Source organism: Pocillopora damicornis, chromosome 6, assembly GCF_964200805.1.
Source record: "Pocillopora damicornis chromosome 6, jaPocDami1.2, whole genome shotgun sequence".
In the NCBI taxonomy this organism is placed as follows: domain Eukaryota; kingdom Metazoa; phylum Cnidaria; class Anthozoa; order Scleractinia; family Pocilloporidae; genus Pocillopora; species Pocillopora damicornis.
In genome coordinates, this window is record NC_142675.1 from 13,698,348 (window position 1) to 13,714,902 (window position 16,555).

General features: G+C 38.4%; 1 protein-coding gene and 1 long non-coding RNA gene across 8 annotated transcripts in view; both read right to left on the minus strand.

Annotated features, from left to right (window-relative positions):
* Nucleotides 1-1,217: 1,217 nt before the first annotated feature.
* Nucleotides 1,218-2,650, minus strand: LOC149044081 (uncharacterized). Its single transcript, XR_016187400.1, has 2 exons — nucleotides 2,274-2,650; nucleotides 1,218-2,048 (listed from the first exon to the last, which is right to left on the minus strand). It is a non-coding gene; the product is annotated as an uncharacterized LOC149044081 (long non-coding RNA).
* A 3,934-nt stretch (nucleotides 2,651-6,584) lies between these two features.
* The window catches only part of LOC113672383 (uncharacterized), a 36,103-nt gene continuing 26,132 nt past the window's right edge, over nucleotides 6,585-16,555 (minus strand). For 4 of the 7 annotated variants that reach the window (XM_027188665.2, XM_089208625.1, XM_089208624.1 and 1 more), the window contains 8 exons: nucleotides 15,981-16,046; nucleotides 14,861-15,076; nucleotides 14,152-14,196; nucleotides 13,082-13,303; nucleotides 12,564-12,776; nucleotides 9,113-9,182; nucleotides 7,682-7,737; nucleotides 6,585-6,989 (listed from right to left, as the gene is read on the minus strand). In XM_027188665.2, the coding sequence (XP_027044466.2) occupies nucleotides 7,683-7,737; nucleotides 9,113-9,182; nucleotides 12,564-12,776; nucleotides 13,082-13,303; nucleotides 14,152-14,196; nucleotides 14,861-15,076; nucleotides 15,981-16,046 (887 nt within the window). In that variant the 3' untranslated portion in view covers nucleotides 6,585-6,989; nucleotide 7,682. Of the gene's footprint in view, nucleotides 6,990-7,681; nucleotides 9,005-9,112; nucleotides 9,183-12,563; nucleotides 12,777-13,081; nucleotides 13,304-14,151; nucleotides 14,197-14,860; nucleotides 15,077-15,980; nucleotides 16,047-16,555 lie in introns of those variants that run through there. The other 3 variants (XM_089208626.1, XM_089208623.1, XR_016187393.1) reach the window with 2 other exon arrangements.

The window sequence follows — 16,555 nt, forward strand, 5'->3', positions numbered from 1 at the left end:
AAAGTGTTTTTCAGGTTGAATTGAGCGCTTTTGTCAACTTTTGCGTAAAATTTGGCAAAAAAACTCGTGCGTTCTGCCGGATTTTGGTGTTTTTAGATAGATTTCATTGCAATTTTACGAAATACATGTAGTTTCAGCTAGTTTGCAGCGTTTTGGGCTTGAGACCGGCAAGAGTGATGGTAGACACTCTTAGCAGAGATAATTGTGCTAGCAGATATTAAAATTTCACCTGTAAAGACAATAAATTAATTGAACACAAGAAAAAGGAAACTTGATAAAAAAAATTAGAATAATGGCGGGGAGAAAAGAGGGCTGCACTAAAGATTATGTACTTGTGTTCTTGAAGCTGAAAATTAACAAGTTTCCTAACAATTTTTGAAAATCACACAAATCCCAAGCTATATCCAGGGTTTTCTCTTAATAAAATTAACTCTTAAAACAAATTGGGATTTTACCTTGGGCCTTTTTTTTTACTTTTTATGTACATTATTTATGTATAAATAATGCTCCCCTGACCCTCCCCCAAATTTCCAGAACAAATGGAAACTCTTAAGAATGATCAAGCTTTACCTTATTATTTAAAATTTTTACATCTTGAATTATCAAGTTATCACAGAGGATTTCTTGGTACTTTAACCTGTTTAACACCCTAAAAGAAGTGCACATATATACTACACACAATCAGCCCAGTCAAAATGTGCCACAGCTGACAATTTGGCTGCCTGCCACAATATAGCTGCCGCCAACTTCACACTTTTCACACTTCCATTCAAGACAAGGTTCAGCCTCTGCTGCCTATTACTATCACCAGCTTGCCTTCCACTCAAAAACATTTTGACTGAGCTCATCCATACATACATACATAAGTGGGAGATTAGGTTACATGAGCGAACCTGCACTATTGAAAGAGATCAATGAATTACAATTCAAAGAAACATTGATAAATAAAATAAATCAATAGAAATGACAAAAATCAAACTAACAGCAGACAGTACTCTTTCAGCCTTCTGGACCTGAGCAGTGCAGTGATCTTCAACTAAGTGCTTAATTTGGACATAAAACCAGAACTTGGTATAGCTAAATATTATTATTTTTCTTTTAATATTCCCACTCCAGCTGATGTGTATTATTTGAATTACAAGTCTTATTAGCATGCAAAATCACCTATGGACAAGGCACACACTTTGGACATAAAACCAGAACTTGGTATGGCTAAATATTATTATTTTTCTTTTAATATTCCCACTCCAGCTGATGTGTATTATTTGAATTACAAGTCTTATTAGCATGCAAAATCACCTACAGACAAGGCACACACTTTGCACCAAAATAGCTTTGCATCAAGTACATTATCTAGTACATCATTACCATCTTCAGGTATTTCTAATTTACTTGTGAAAATCACACAAATCATAAGCTATATACAGCATACAATCAACAGCAAATTATTAGAAAGGAATGCAGTAAATTTTAATAAGAATATTACTAAGTAGTTAAATAACAAATAGCCCAGTAAAATTGTGCCCGTTGCTGGGAATTTGGTTCTCAATAAAATTAGCTAAAATAGCCAATCTTGAGTTTTACTGCTCACTCAAAATGGGCTGGCAGCTTACAATTTGGCCGCCTACAGTACCTTCCGCTAACTTCACATTTTTCAGACTGCTTTTCAGGAAGAGGTTTGGCCAGCTTTTCTACTACTCAAAAACATTTTGACTGGGCTGTGCAAGTCTTACTAGCATATAAAAAGCACCTTCAGGTAGATTACAGCAAAGCAGACTTTGTACCAAATGCTCTGCATTAAGTACATCATTACCCTCTTCAAGTATTTCTAGTTTACTTGTGAAAATCCCACAAATCTCAAGGTATATTACATTATACATTCCAGTTGACAAAGCAATCAAGGGTAATTTTTTCATAATGGATGCAATGATCTTCAGTATCAAGATTATTTGGTACCTAAATAGTAAAATGTTCGAGAGAAGAAATAATCATAAACATTTTTTCTTTCTCATCAGCATCGACTTCCAAAAGTAATGGATAATGACCACCTAAAACAAAGAAGAAATAAATCAAATTTTTGATTTCACAGGGCTTCAATACGAAACAACTATACATATCTTTTATTTCCTACCACTTACAAGTGGCAGGAATGGCTGAAATGGCCTTCACGTGAACACAACAGAATCCTATGCGTGTATAACCATGTAGAACTATTTATTCGGTATCGAAATTACATCCCAAATGTCATGATATTTGACTGAAACTCAGCTTACCCATCTTTCGTTTAGACTTCGAAACTTGCTGCTTTTTACCACCGTTTCAATGTTTTCTTGTTGTTCAAAAGGTGGTAGGGCCATTGCAGACCGTGATTTTTTTTTTTACTTGAGAACCAGATCACCACACCCAAGCCTTTTCACGCTAAATATTAAACTACTGAGATTTCCTTCGCCGCCGTAAGCCGCCATTTTATCTTTCCCTGAATACTAGTTCCCAAGCTTCGAGCCCGAAGGTCTCAGACATGCACTGAAATTATGATATTCGTTATTTCAGGGCCAATTTAGAAATAACGGTAATCGTTATTTTGGTGTCGAGATCATGCTGATCACAACTGAACGCACATTTACCCCTTTCCTCCGCCATCTTGAATGTTATAAGACAGTGGAACCGAGTCCTTCTCTTTATTTAACACGTTTAAAGAGGATTGGTAAAGAGTGCCACGAAATTACTATATCCATAAATTTGGTGCCAATTTAGAAATAACGATAATCGTAATTTCGGTCTCGAGATCATGTTGGAAAAACCCGAAGCAGCCGGCTGTGACTAAAAGTGAGACGGGGACGTGGGACTCGGGGACACGCGGGGACTCGGGGACAAACAACACCTAACATTTGCGCTGAATTTGTAGAGTATAATTTTCGATGGTCTCATGAAAGCTATTTTAAGCTGGAGAGCTTGTCAGTAGTAGCCGATGGTTTTCAGCGTCTATGGTTCGGCCGGACATTTTTGCTTGCTTATTTGACCGTGAGAACTCTGGGTACAGAATAGTTTCAACGCAGGGGGTCTTGAAACATCCGTGCCTTATCCTTGTTAAAAAAAGAATAAGGAAGAAAACACAGTTACTTACCAGGAAAGTCCTCCATGGCTGCTCACGATGTTTAAAACCCCCGGCGTTGAAACAATTCTGTAAAGCTGTACTCAGAGTTCTCACGGTCAAACAGGCAAGAAAACATATCCGGCCGAACCATGGACGCTGGAAATCATCGGCTACTATTGACAAGCTCGGGTAACTTTATAGCGGAGGCGTTCGTCGAGGATCGGGCACACAAGTTTATAGTTCAGCGATTAAATTCAAAATAGGTTATGTAGGCTTCAGCACTTGTTCCCACGAAAAGTTCAAACCTGAGATGTACAAGATCGTCCTGAACAAATGAGCCTTGAGGTCCTGCAGCAGTTTCTTGATTTTGTTATCAATGCGCCAATAAGCCTAACAGAAACGTTTGAATTTTAGACGGCAACTTCGTCTCCTAAAAAGTAAATTATGAGAAAGATTCTCCTTGCAGCGTTGAGTCCGTTGAGAGAAGTTCAATGTTTTTTACTTACGTAATACGAAAAATTTGTCAACACTGAAACGTCAAATGATTCGTGAAATAACGAACGGGAATTTCAGGAATTGTATACACCCTACGTTTATGGGGAATTCTGAAGTAAATGGATGTAAATGACCTTCCCGATTTTATTTCCGCAATATGCGAAAAGTTCGATGGATTCCTCCACTAAAATACCTAAAAAAATTAAAACAGTTTCGCGGGTTATGCAAAAATCGAATGCTACTGGTACGTTATATTATATTTCAAACACTGTTTTCAAAAGGAATTCTCATCTTTGTTGGTGTGTGGAGACAATGCCGAGTTTCATTGCTTAGATGGTAAACGGTTTAACGAAAAATTGGATCGGTACATTATCACCATTGTGTTCAAAGACGGGAGACGCTGCAAATGCATAATTTGAAAAAGTATTTCGGTATACTAGATTACGCACTTAGAGTGTTTTCCAAGTGCTTTCCTTTATATGAAATACCTTTAAATATTTCAACACTTTTCCGCCCGGTGCATTGCGTAAGTTTTTACAAAATTGCCTTCAAAAGATAGAGTCTTTGCGAGGCCCACACTGAATTGATAAAAGCAAAAATTCAGTTAAAAATAAAAGAAACTGCCCACCATTTTTCGAAAACCTCTTGTGATTTAAGTCCTTTGAGTGCAAGGCCTTCTTTACAAGGCATGTGGAACTACTAAGAAGAAAACTCTCGAGCATATCCTCGAACTCATCTCTTTCCATCGAAATAACCCACTAAGTACCGGTTTTCAACAGAACAATTTTCAAGGTTTTCCTCAAGGAAGTCAATCTCCGATTTGTTTAAAGAAGATTGATTGGTCGCCGCCATCATTACGCATTCTAGTGTCTTATTCTAGTGTCTTATTCTAGTGTCTTATTCACTTCCCCGAGTCCCCGCGCGTCCCCGAGTCCCCGCGTCCCACGTCCCCGTCCCACGTCCCCGTCCCACTTTTAGTCACAGCCGAAGCAGCCATGTGCACTACCATCGAATGATCATTGTCATACATAAATTTTAAGGAAGACCTCTAGCTTGTTACGAATCTTGATTCACGTTTGTACCTTTCTGTTATTTCCTACTAAATATTCTACCATCTTAAGTATAGATACACATATTTGCATAGATCGTATTATTGATACGTACTATCAGTTTTACTTTTTTTTCCGATTAGTTAGTATATCCAATCATAGCTCGGTAAGTTTCAGGAATGAATTCGCTTCAGCTAAGCCAACATTGATAAGACTTATAATTGTATTAATGCCTGTTATCTAAAAGGAATAAGAATAGCAGCGAATGAATTTTCAAGCGCGATGTCGTCAAGTCCATAGGACTAACATCACGGCACTTATGGGAGGGCAGGACAGCTTTTGGTGGGTAACATTTCTAAGAAGGCTATAAAAGATTAAAGTATGTTTCAGAGCGTCTTCATTGAGAAAGTGATTTCACCAATTTAGGACAAACTCTAGATATGTACTCCGAAATGTTCCTCGTGGATTCCTTGACGGTCGATGATTATCGATGATCATCAGTCGATCGCTCAAATTACTCAACGTTTTTTCTACCCACAAAAATCAAATGTACCCAGAAGAACGAGAAAGTCGTTGGTGTCGAGGGGAAGACGATAGAAAATCCAAAGGATGGCTTCGATTTCCTTTAATCTGAAATAAAATCAAAGTTTGACGATCCCCGAGATTTCAAGGGATCATCGGTCAACTAATGAGACACCGAGCGCTTTATCATAATTCCATATGGCAAAAAAATAAACAATGTTTATCTGTGAAAGAGAGACTTCTATACTGCGTGCCTTTGTAAAGTGGAAGGTAGTAGTAAATTCAGACACTAATTTCAGTTATGATCAAATGTTTACAGCTGGTTGAATAACAACTGGTATTTACGCTTTACTGAGCTTGGGAAAAGTCCCGCAGTTTCCCTGCTGAATTTTTTTAATTTTTCAAAAGCTTTAACACAGTTAACTTAATATCCAAAAATCCTCTCGCTACAGAAAGTGGGAGAAGTTCTGTTATAAAGTGGGGTAAGTGTTATTACAGAGGAAAACAGGTATTACAAAGTGCGACGATTGTCACAAAGTGCGACAGAAAAACTAAGCTGTAAACAACTTGGTAATCATTTCTTAATGAGCAGTCCACATATATGAATGATTTTCATTTAATAGCAGTCTCTTGCTCATCACTTCATGAGCTTGTTACGCAGCAAAAAGATGACCAGCTCCCAGTTGACTTGCTAACTCAGTTGGTAGGGCACTACTCCGATATCGCAGAGGGTTCAACTCCCGTACAAAACTGAATTTCCTTTTTTAAAGTAAACCTCTCACAGAGAGCTTTAAGTTTGTAGCGTAAAGCCCACCAATTTACACCCCCCTCCTATCTACCACCTCTCCCTGAACAAGAGTAAACTGCCGCGATGTTACCATTTAAAAATTGGTACATGCGTCGGCGTTGCGTTCATCGAGGTGTGAAGCACGCGGGAAGTTTGGAGAGCGAAAAATATGCGGAAGAGTCGCTTGGGGCGTAAGGCGGAGTGCGTTTTTAACTTTCTCAGTGCTTCACATCTCAATACTCGCACAGATGACGCTTGGCCTGATGTTTTCTCACATTTCCAAAGCAGTAGATTAGATATCCCAATAAAAAAAGATTTGCCTCTGCTACATGCATGTCATCAACGTGCACACCAGGAACGCAAGGTACGCTGGCGCTTTAAAAATTGCTTACCTAAATTTACCAAAAATGTTTCAGGTGCTTAGATGATAATCACTTTTACGATATCAAAGAATATACAAGCAGAGAAGGGTAAGGACCGATTTACTTTGAAATTTCAAAATCGCCGATAAGTTTCAAGGTGAAGCAATTCTATAGCCTTGATGTACCAAGGGGATGTACCTGACGTCTAGAAGATTACACTACTTTCACCTCTCACTTTATAATAATTAAAATAATGGACGAAATAAAACGGGGAGTTAATTTCTCTCATATTATTTATTTAATAAAACTAAATATGGATACGATTTCACTTTTGGAGCGTTCTTCATTTGAGTACTGCAATACCAAAACATAGTGACACACAACGACTGATCACATCAAGGGCGAACATCGTAAGAAACAAAGAAAAGGAAATACACATGGCTAGGAATAAGCGGGAGATTACGCGTGAGATCAACAGGATGCAACAGATGATTGGTATTAGTTTCTAGATGATCAGTCAAAGTGGAGTGGTGATGCGTTTATTGTCTTATCACTGACAGAGCTTAGTAAAACAAAGAAAAACAGAAGCAACCCTGGATTAATTGCGATCCTCTATCTACAACAACATTTGCTGTGGTTATAACTGGAATTACAAGCTAAACTCAGCCATCTGTATCAACCTAACAAAAGAAGCCAAATAAAAGATTATTACCTTTCGTAAATCAATCGTTAATTCAATTTAACCTTTATCAAACATATCAGTGTCAAACAAATGACACCATTTGAACCTCATCAGCTGCAGTTGTAGATCTGGGGGAAGGGGAAGGGGAAGGGTCCGCGGGAGTCTGTAGCCGTTCCCTCCCCCCCCCCTTGAGCTTGTTTATTACTTGAGTGACGCCAAAATTCTTGCAAAAACAGGGTTGCACATTAGATGTTACTTCTCAAAGTGAAGTATTCAAAATTAACTTGTCTTAAAGTAATTACTGGTTGTGTTTTCACCATTAAAGTTTGGATCCTCTCCGCCCTGAGCTGAACAGCTTATAAAATACCTAAAACACACACGACTTCTGACGCAAAACATCATTTCCTTCTCTACACAAAACGCAAACAAACATTTTTAGACAGAAATCAAACTTTCTATGGTTTTTCTGAAAATAAACTCATCACACAAGCACGTAGTTGGAAACTTTTGACACTCATAAACGGGGAACTCAATTGTGACTAATTTGTATGCAAGTAAATAAACAATTCCACGACTAATCAAGGCGCGTATAGAATCTCTAAATTAATGTTTATTTTTTTCAACATGAAGAGAGAGAGAGCTCTTTTATAATGCTTCTCACGGTACCCACAAAATGAGTTCGTGTCTTACCTTAGGAACCTAAACAGCTGTCCTTTGCACAATGCCAATCACCATTATCACATTTGCTACAAAGAATAAGACGAGCCTTTAACTAACTAACCCTTTTTCACAATCGATAGGGAATTAATGATGTTTCGATCGAAATTTTATCAACCAAAGCTTTCTTACCCATTCTTATTCATTTTAATAGAGAAGAACAAAATACAGAAAAACGCCGTCATTTCGGAGTATGCTTATTTTAATAAGGACGATCTCAGAGTTGGGAAATTTACACCAATCTAACTGGACAAGCAACTCTTACTATGATGTGATGATTACCGCATGGGGGGGGGGGGGGGTTGTATAGAAATCCTGCGCTTTCGAGCAAACTGAACATGCCGCCGGAAGTAAAAAAAAAGCCAGTCAAACACGACTATTAATGAGTTTGTACGCGATTAATAGTCGTACTTACCACGATTATTAATCGTGATAGAAGACGCTTTCAGACTATTAATCGCTAGAAATGCCATTTGCGATTAATAGTCTTACTTTAAGGACTTTTGAGCCAAATAATCGTAAAATTCGCACTCCGGAAATTAAAAAACACTCCGGAAATTAATAAACCCCTGTTTGAAGTTATTCAATTCTTCTCAGCATTTGATTAGTGAAGGTAAGCCAATTCAAACCGTGTTTATTTGTTCTTTCAGTTGTTTGTTTCTCAATTGGCGATTAATTGATATTTGATAGTACTTTTCATTACTTTGTAAATTCATCTTCACTCTCCCGGTATAACTCTTTGCAAAACTGAATAAATTATTGCTCAGCGTACGCTGAGATGTAGTACGGATCCCATCTTGAACAAAAGAAACAATCAGAAATTAAATCAGGTTAAGATTGGCAATTCTGTTTTGTTCCATCTCTTATATCATCACAACCTAACTTTCACACTCAGCTCAGTTAACATTTTGAAGCATTTACTTCGCCTTGGGCCACTAATGATTACATATTTCAAGCTGAGAGCTTTGGAAGAGTCTACTTTCACGAAGATATTATTAAGTTGGAAACTTCCCCTTAAACTGACATTCGACTGTCAATTTATCTCTGTATCATCTTTATAATCACAATGCAAGTTTCTGTTAAAGTAATATTTTTTGAGTAACCTTCTCCGTCAGTGACATGGTATATTTTGGTCATGTGAAAGGTATCACGTACCAAGTACCACGTACCAAGTACCACGTACCACGTACCACGTACCACGTAACAAGTACCACGTACCAAGTACCACGTAACAAGTACCACGTACCAAATACCACGTACCAAGTCTCCAGTATGAAAACTCCAAATACAATAATTCTAAAATTGTTTTAAAAAGTTTTTCCACTTTAGGGTGGGCCCCTGTTACAGTTGGGATGGCATAAGTCATAGAAACTCGGCTCTTCTTCTATTACAACCAAAACTTACCACAATGTACACTGATCCCGAAGCAGTTTCAAATCCCCATGCAAAAACTTCTGACCATCATACACACAGCCTGTTAAAACGAAAACTTCATTTAGTAGCTGTGAGAAAGTATTTTTGACAACTATGATTACAATTATTGTATTTAGTTTCTCTGATCCCTTACTCAATAAAGACTTAATTACAGACTGCTGACGGCATTGAACATATTAATATATGTATTAGTAATGGTACTAAGGACTGAATGGAGTACAATTCGGGGAGATATGGGGCGAGTGACTTTGTCAATAACAAAATGCAAAGAACTCAGCAATGAAAAATTTAATGTGAGAGCACATACGCTTAACATTGATTCACTTTTGTTTTCAATGTGGACCTCTCAACCTTATCACTCAAGAGATTTTCCTCACTTTGATTAACACATTGGCTAGGTAGTCCAGTATTAATGGTTGATTACTGAAAGTGTTTTATATCTATACGCTGCCTAACGGTCCCATTTGGCTTGTCCAATCACAAGTGTTTGAAATAAGACAGGTGAAATTGGACAGTTTGGACTTGAAATAGCATATTAAGCCACAAATAGTTGTTTAGATACAATCATGTCCGAGTATTTCATCAATGATCCAATTATTTGCGGAACCCAAGCGCTCATTACTCATATGGCAACTTTGCTGTAAATTGGCAGGTTTCTTAAAAAATTGCTGCACACTAAGTGAAAGGAGTGTAATCAATAAGCTGGTCCTTAATTCGATAAAAATGTTCCACTTACTAATCGCCAAACACGCTTAGTAAAAAATTACAACAAATTAAACGAGTAATTAAAAATTTATTTGACAGGTCAATATCGAAAGTTACAAAAAATAAAACACGCCAAATACACAACACATACCCCCCTATCAGGTGCATCCAATGGGTTACTGGATCTTACGCTGATGCCGGATCTTTATCGCAATAAGATATCGAGCATTTTACCGGAATTGCGGCCAAAAGAAGAGAATGAGAATGAAGCGAACCCCGTGGGTGAAGCCATTCCCTAGGAAATTCAGAACTCGGATAGGACAGAGGAATGTGCGAAAACTCTACGAGACTGGAAAGTTAGTTCAACCGGCGACGGAAATGAGACGTTTATAAACTGGAGATTTTGGGAGTCCAAGAGGATAATTGTTGATACACGTAAGGGTTCTCTTGAAAGTATGAAAAGAACACGGAAGGAGTGGTTGTCTAACGAAATGTATACAGAATTCTTAAAGTTGGTTTGAGAGAACAAAGAGATTCCAACCGACTTGAAGAGAGGTCTTCTAGTAAACGTGACAAAGAAAGGCGACCTCAGCTTGTGTGGCAGCTGGGGGAAATAATGCTATTCTCAGTAACCAGCAGAGTCCTAAATCGAGTCACATTAAACCGAACGACAATGGCCGTTGACAAAGTAACAAGAGATGAGCAAGGGGGATTCAGAAAAGATATCTCGTGTTTCTTTTTCTATAGACGTACAAGTTCCGCCGCCAGTTCCCACCGAAGGCGCACGCAGAGTCGCTAAACTTGCATCTATGAGATTTCTAAGGGAACCGATCAGACTAACGTAGAGAGCCAAAGGAGATGCTATGAAGGAAGCAGAATCCACAGCGCACAGAATAACATCCACTCTCACGACAGACAACACCAACAGGATACCAGAACAAGTCAAGACCAACACCCAACGAGTCTTTAACACCACCAAAGACAGACAAAAGTATAAGTTTGAAAAACTTTTGCGCGAGAAACAGGCGGCGGTCTCTCCAAGCGATACGCCGTATGTTGACAAAACTAATTGGGTCCTTCAACAGCTAAGTTACCAGAGCTTAACATCACGAAGGAATTGCGAGACGCGCTCAAAGACTTCAAAGAGGACGATTCCATCATGGTTCTCCCAGAGGACGAAGGGCGCGCTAGCGTCGTCATGAATACCAACACCTACCACGCTAAGATGTCTAACTTCATCGAGAACGGATCGCACCAGCTCCTACAAAAAGACCCGACAGACTGTCTTACCAGGAAGTTGTCCGAGAAGCGGCTAGCCTTGAAGCAAAGTGGACATCTATCAGAGGCCGTTTACAACAAGATCAGACCTCAGACACAAACAGCCACTTAAAATCAACGGCTTACCAAAGATCCACATCGCCGACGTACCGTTAAGACCTATTGTGTCAAGTGGACACCTATCTGAGGCCATTTACAACAAGATCAGACCTCAAACGCAAAAAGCCGCCTAGAATCTACAACTTACCGAAGATCCACAAGGCCGACGTACCGTTAAGACCTATTATGTCATGCGTTAACTCCTTCGCATATGACATGTCCGCCTACCTAGCTAACATCTTGTCACCTTTAACAGGTAACTCGGATTTCATGGTGACTAATTCAGCTCACTTCGCGTCAAACATCAGCAGTGAGACGATCGTAGACGACTAGATCATGGTGTCTTTCGACGTAGAGTCCTTGTTTACCAACGTTCCTATCGACGACGTTGTACAAGCCACGCTGCAGAAACTGGAGAACGACCCCAGCTTCCCAGACCGCACGACGCTAACACCTGCTCAGATCGCCGACCTTCTGAATTTCGTTTCGAGATCCACATACTTCCAGTGTAATGGATCGATTTACGAACAAAAAGAAGGCACAGCCATGGAGAGCCCGGTTTCCGCTGTTATTGCTAACCTCTACTTTTGGCAAAAAGTTACTGAACTTCATCAATACATTTTTACGGAAGATTCTGAATATCCATTTACCGAAGATAATTTCAAATGACGAACTATGGAAACAGGCACAACAAAGCCGTCTAGGCGAAAGCATTACTTTAATACAAGACAAAGGATGTGGATTGGACGTACGTTCTGGAAGCCTGAGAATAATATCATCCTTCAGACATAGTTTGATGCTACTCTGGTTTGCAGATTTAATGAATGTAATCGAAGAAGTTACAATTCATAGACCCTAATAACTTCTTCGGTTACATTCATTAAATCTGCAAACCAGAGTAGCATCAAAATATGTCTGATTGTCCACCTGGTTGCCGTGTGAACTTTAATATATAATATCATCCTTATTGTCCTCGAATGGAGCCCTGGGGGTCTAGAGGAAGAGGTCGTTCAAAGCAGTCCTAAAGGTGCAATACTTAAGATCAGCTTGCTCAGAAGAACATCTCCTGGAGGGACGCAAAGACAACGGCCCAAAGTAGAGTCCGGTGGCTCTATGCTTCACAGCAGGAGCGAAGAACGTGTAATTTAATATAATATAACGCACCCCTGGGAATAAAACTGAAGTTCTTAAATGCGGGTAATACTGTATTAAGCATGTGCAAAGGAACTTAATAAAAAATAATCTGTACCGTAGAATTAATATTTTTTCCTTCCTTGGAGATCTTTAGGTTTCTCCGTGAGAGCCAAATGTTTATCAACAATTCAAGTGTTACCCTTACCTTGCTGAATGGTGTCTGGACAGACTAGGCAACACCTTTGTTCAATTTTCAAAGGTGCCCTACAGAACACTGGAGGGCAGGTAGTCTGAGTGCATTCAGGTTTGCGATCACTTCCACAGTAACAAGAGGTGCACTCATCTCTTTGCCACATTTCAGCCTCTCGGTAGTATTTCTTGGTTACTGTGTCATAACACTTGCTGGTTGATTTCACAACTTACAAGATAGAACAATGTAAAATTAAAACTTGATTGCTTTAAAGGAATTTAACTGAGAATTCAAGAGTACAAACTGATACACAACACAAGTTCGGGTTCTAATGTCTTCCGTTGACTTGCAATAAACACAGATGCATTCATTTTTACCACCAGTAAAAAAGTGACTTGACCATGCGACATTCAGGTCATAACTGCCATGTCTCATTTTAAAAATTACCACTAGCAAGTATTGAAAAAAAAAAAGGATAATAAAAAAGTTCAAATACCAGTAATTAAATGTGTTAAATAAAGAGCAAGCTTTACCATTGTCATCCTTGCATTTTGGACAACACTGGCTGTTATCTCGGAGAAGATCTTTACATGGCGGATCTCTTTCACACATCTGCACAGCACATGCTGCCTTACCACTTTTGCCACAGTAGCATGTTGTACACTGATCTAACTGCCATGTCTGACCCATAAGGTAATATTGTCCAGAGCGGATGTCACGACACATACCTTGCCGTTTTCCATGATTGATGCTCACTTCAAAAGATACGAATTCAATTTTGCAATAAATCTGTTGGACACTTTCAACACACAATAATGTTAAAAGGAATCGTAAATCTGCTATGAAAGGGATGAGACCTCCCACTTTCTCATCGTCAAAATCTGCAACCCGCAAACTAGTACCGCCTTTTACTTCGTTGTGGTACGTTGCACAACTGAGTATTACCCTCCAAGCACGACAAGCCTAAATACCTAATGAAACCAAGTTAAACCACAAACATTGTGCGCGTTTGGTTTGATAATGAAAACAATCGGTTGAACGTTATAGAAATTCCACAAATTTCTTTTGCAACTGTTTGTGATGTTCTAGTTGATCAACAACTGAGTGTGACAGTGGCTAAGCCAGGATCTCATATACTGGATGTTCAACTTTCAACTATCGTATTAATTGGCCAGGTACTGTAATTATCAACAACAATGGAGCATGCTATTCATTCCGACCATGCAAACAACGACAACACATGCAGAAAGAAAATTTACCAGAAACTTGGAACCAACCTAAGGGCAGACCTCATAGATAAGATAGCTCAGATACCAAAAGTTAGTGTGCATATCTTAAAAAGAGAAAGTTAATGCACCACCCAATATGAATACACCTGTATGAGTACTGGCTTTTAAATCCAACACTTTCAGCCTGCATAACAAACATTAAATGAGTAAGGAATAGAGAGAACAAGAAAAATCAAGGCGAATTACTATAAAATGTAGGCTTAAGCCAAGATAGAGGGTGCAGAAAGATTAATAACAAGTTTTTGGTTCACCATAAATTATCTACATGGTTTATGGAGACAAAATTGGAACGTCTGTTACCGCCAAAAACATACCTAGGACAGTATCCAGTTTATTCTTTGCCAAAGCTTTGATAAGATCTACACAGCAGACAAGTGAGATAAGTAACAAGTAATTAACATCACATAGACTACAAGTAGATAATTGTACAGCTAAACTTAGTGATGAAATGTTCGATATTTGCAAGTGTTTACCACGAACTCTTTAAGTTTCACGGAAATGTTAAATATAATTATTTAGTAAGCAAAGTTTTTGCTCTCTTGTACCTCACCCAATACCTGTAAAAAATGACGTATTTCCAATAACTAAAAGTTACCGCGAAACTTCTTGTCATACCGTATCCAGTGTGTATCGCGTTTACGTGTTAATTATTTGTGTGTTAATGTTTCATTAGTTGTGTTAGGTACTTGTACTTTAGGTACTTAGGCGTGTGGATATTTCAAATAAAAGAATGTGCACCAATACGCACGAATTCAGTCATAATAAAATGAGCCAATTTTCATATCCAAGAATGGTGTCCTCTCGCTTTAAAAGAGGCCTCATTAAGGGAGAGATGTTGCTTAATGTCCAGTGATTACTTCACTTGTGAGCACAAATAATTGAATACCTTACATCACTCGCATGCACACATTACACGAGTTTAAGTAAGATGTTGTAGTTAATCCATGTAAGGAGAATCGGTACAGTTATGAATGTACTCTCAAAAAAAATACGTCGAGAGTTTTTTGGTCTTCCTTGCATTACCTGCATCCGTATGTCCTGAAGTGGTAGAGTCCGTCAAGGGGCATACAGGACAGCATTGTCCTCTGATATAAAAAGGGTCTTTACAGTCTGGATGGCGGCATACTGTTGCAAGGCATTCTGACGTTCCGTTACGGCAAACACAGACAGTACAATCATTTGGTTCCCATGTTTCGTCCTCACCATACAACTTGTTACTGGGTGAATCATGACATTTAGCTAACCATCAAAACGAAAAACAAAAAGAGAAGGTGCAAGTTAAGTTATTTGCTTTATTGGCATTAACTTTGTGTGAAAGTCGACTTGGGTTATTCCCGCACTGAGATTTTGGTTCATTTTCGACTATTACTAAATAAAATATTGTTTAAATAAAAAGCAGTTACTGTAGTTTCTCGGAATTAGTACCCTTCTTGCAGCCCGAGATTTTGAATGATATCACCTTGGCTATGTATTTCACTAACTCTTCCTGAATTCACATAAATAAGTGATATGTATCTCACTCCATGCTGGGAATTGATTAAATTCATTTATGAGATCGCAGAAATGAAAGCAAGTCAGTAAACCTGTTACCAAGGAAAACTATCAGCCTGCCCTAGTTTCTGAATCACATAGTTTCCTATTATGCCCATTCCTGGACAGGATGCTATTCCATCACAGGTTACCCGCCAGCATTTTGTCAGCTCTTACTCAGAGTTTGCTGTCATCAGTTTGCATTGCAGAGCCAGGTACCAAGGGTAGAGTGGGTACACAAGTGATCCACCCATAAAGCTGATACCTGGACTTTTTCATTCAGAGTGCACAGAGCTCATCGATCGTTAAGCCTCGCTATCTCCCTTCCTAACATTCATTTCCTTTGTAAATATCCAAGGGTAGACAGTTGGAAAATTGAATATTAGTCTGTATTGCAGCTAGTGCAAAGAAGGTTGAAGTGAATTTACAGTTGGTCGATGGCAAACAGCAATTACTATAAGCTATTAATTATGTTAAAATGACATTTAGATGCATTTGCCATTCACGGTACCATATTTTTTACATATCCTGGCTGGATATTGTATTTAACAAGAAAACAAACTATTATGAGAAAGTTTCGCGTGGCAGTTTAATAAGAACTAGATTGATATACCTTTACCAACTTGAGGCCTTTTTGTTGGAAGTGTTGTATGCCTCTCCTTTTGCTTTGAATTTACTTCTGTTGATGTTAAAAGTATTTTAATCAAGCCCAGTTCAATGGTATAACTTTTCATGAAACATACTCAAATACCTGTGTCACCATAAATGTTCAAATCTAAGAGTTGACTCAAATGTGGAATTACATTGATCGAATTTATTCTTTCTCCAAAGAAAGGAACTGTTGGATTTTAAAAAAATTACATTTGCAATTGAATACAGCTAGGTCTCAGAAAAATAAAATCAAGAAAAATTTAAAATTACCAGTTGATTATATTTTTAAAAATTTTTCCCCCTTTTGTTAACATGCAAAATGTTAAACATAACAAGAGCATTTCCTTAAAAATTTGGCAAAAAAACCTAATGATAACAACTATACTTGACAACTCCATCTTTCTTCCCTATCAAGGGGAATCCTTGAATAATTAAAGACCCTTTGCTTGAGTCGCAACCCACACATCAGATCTGAACCATATTAAATTTTTTGTTTTTATTTTGGTTTAGCTTTTCAGACTTTTTGAAGTCCTTGGC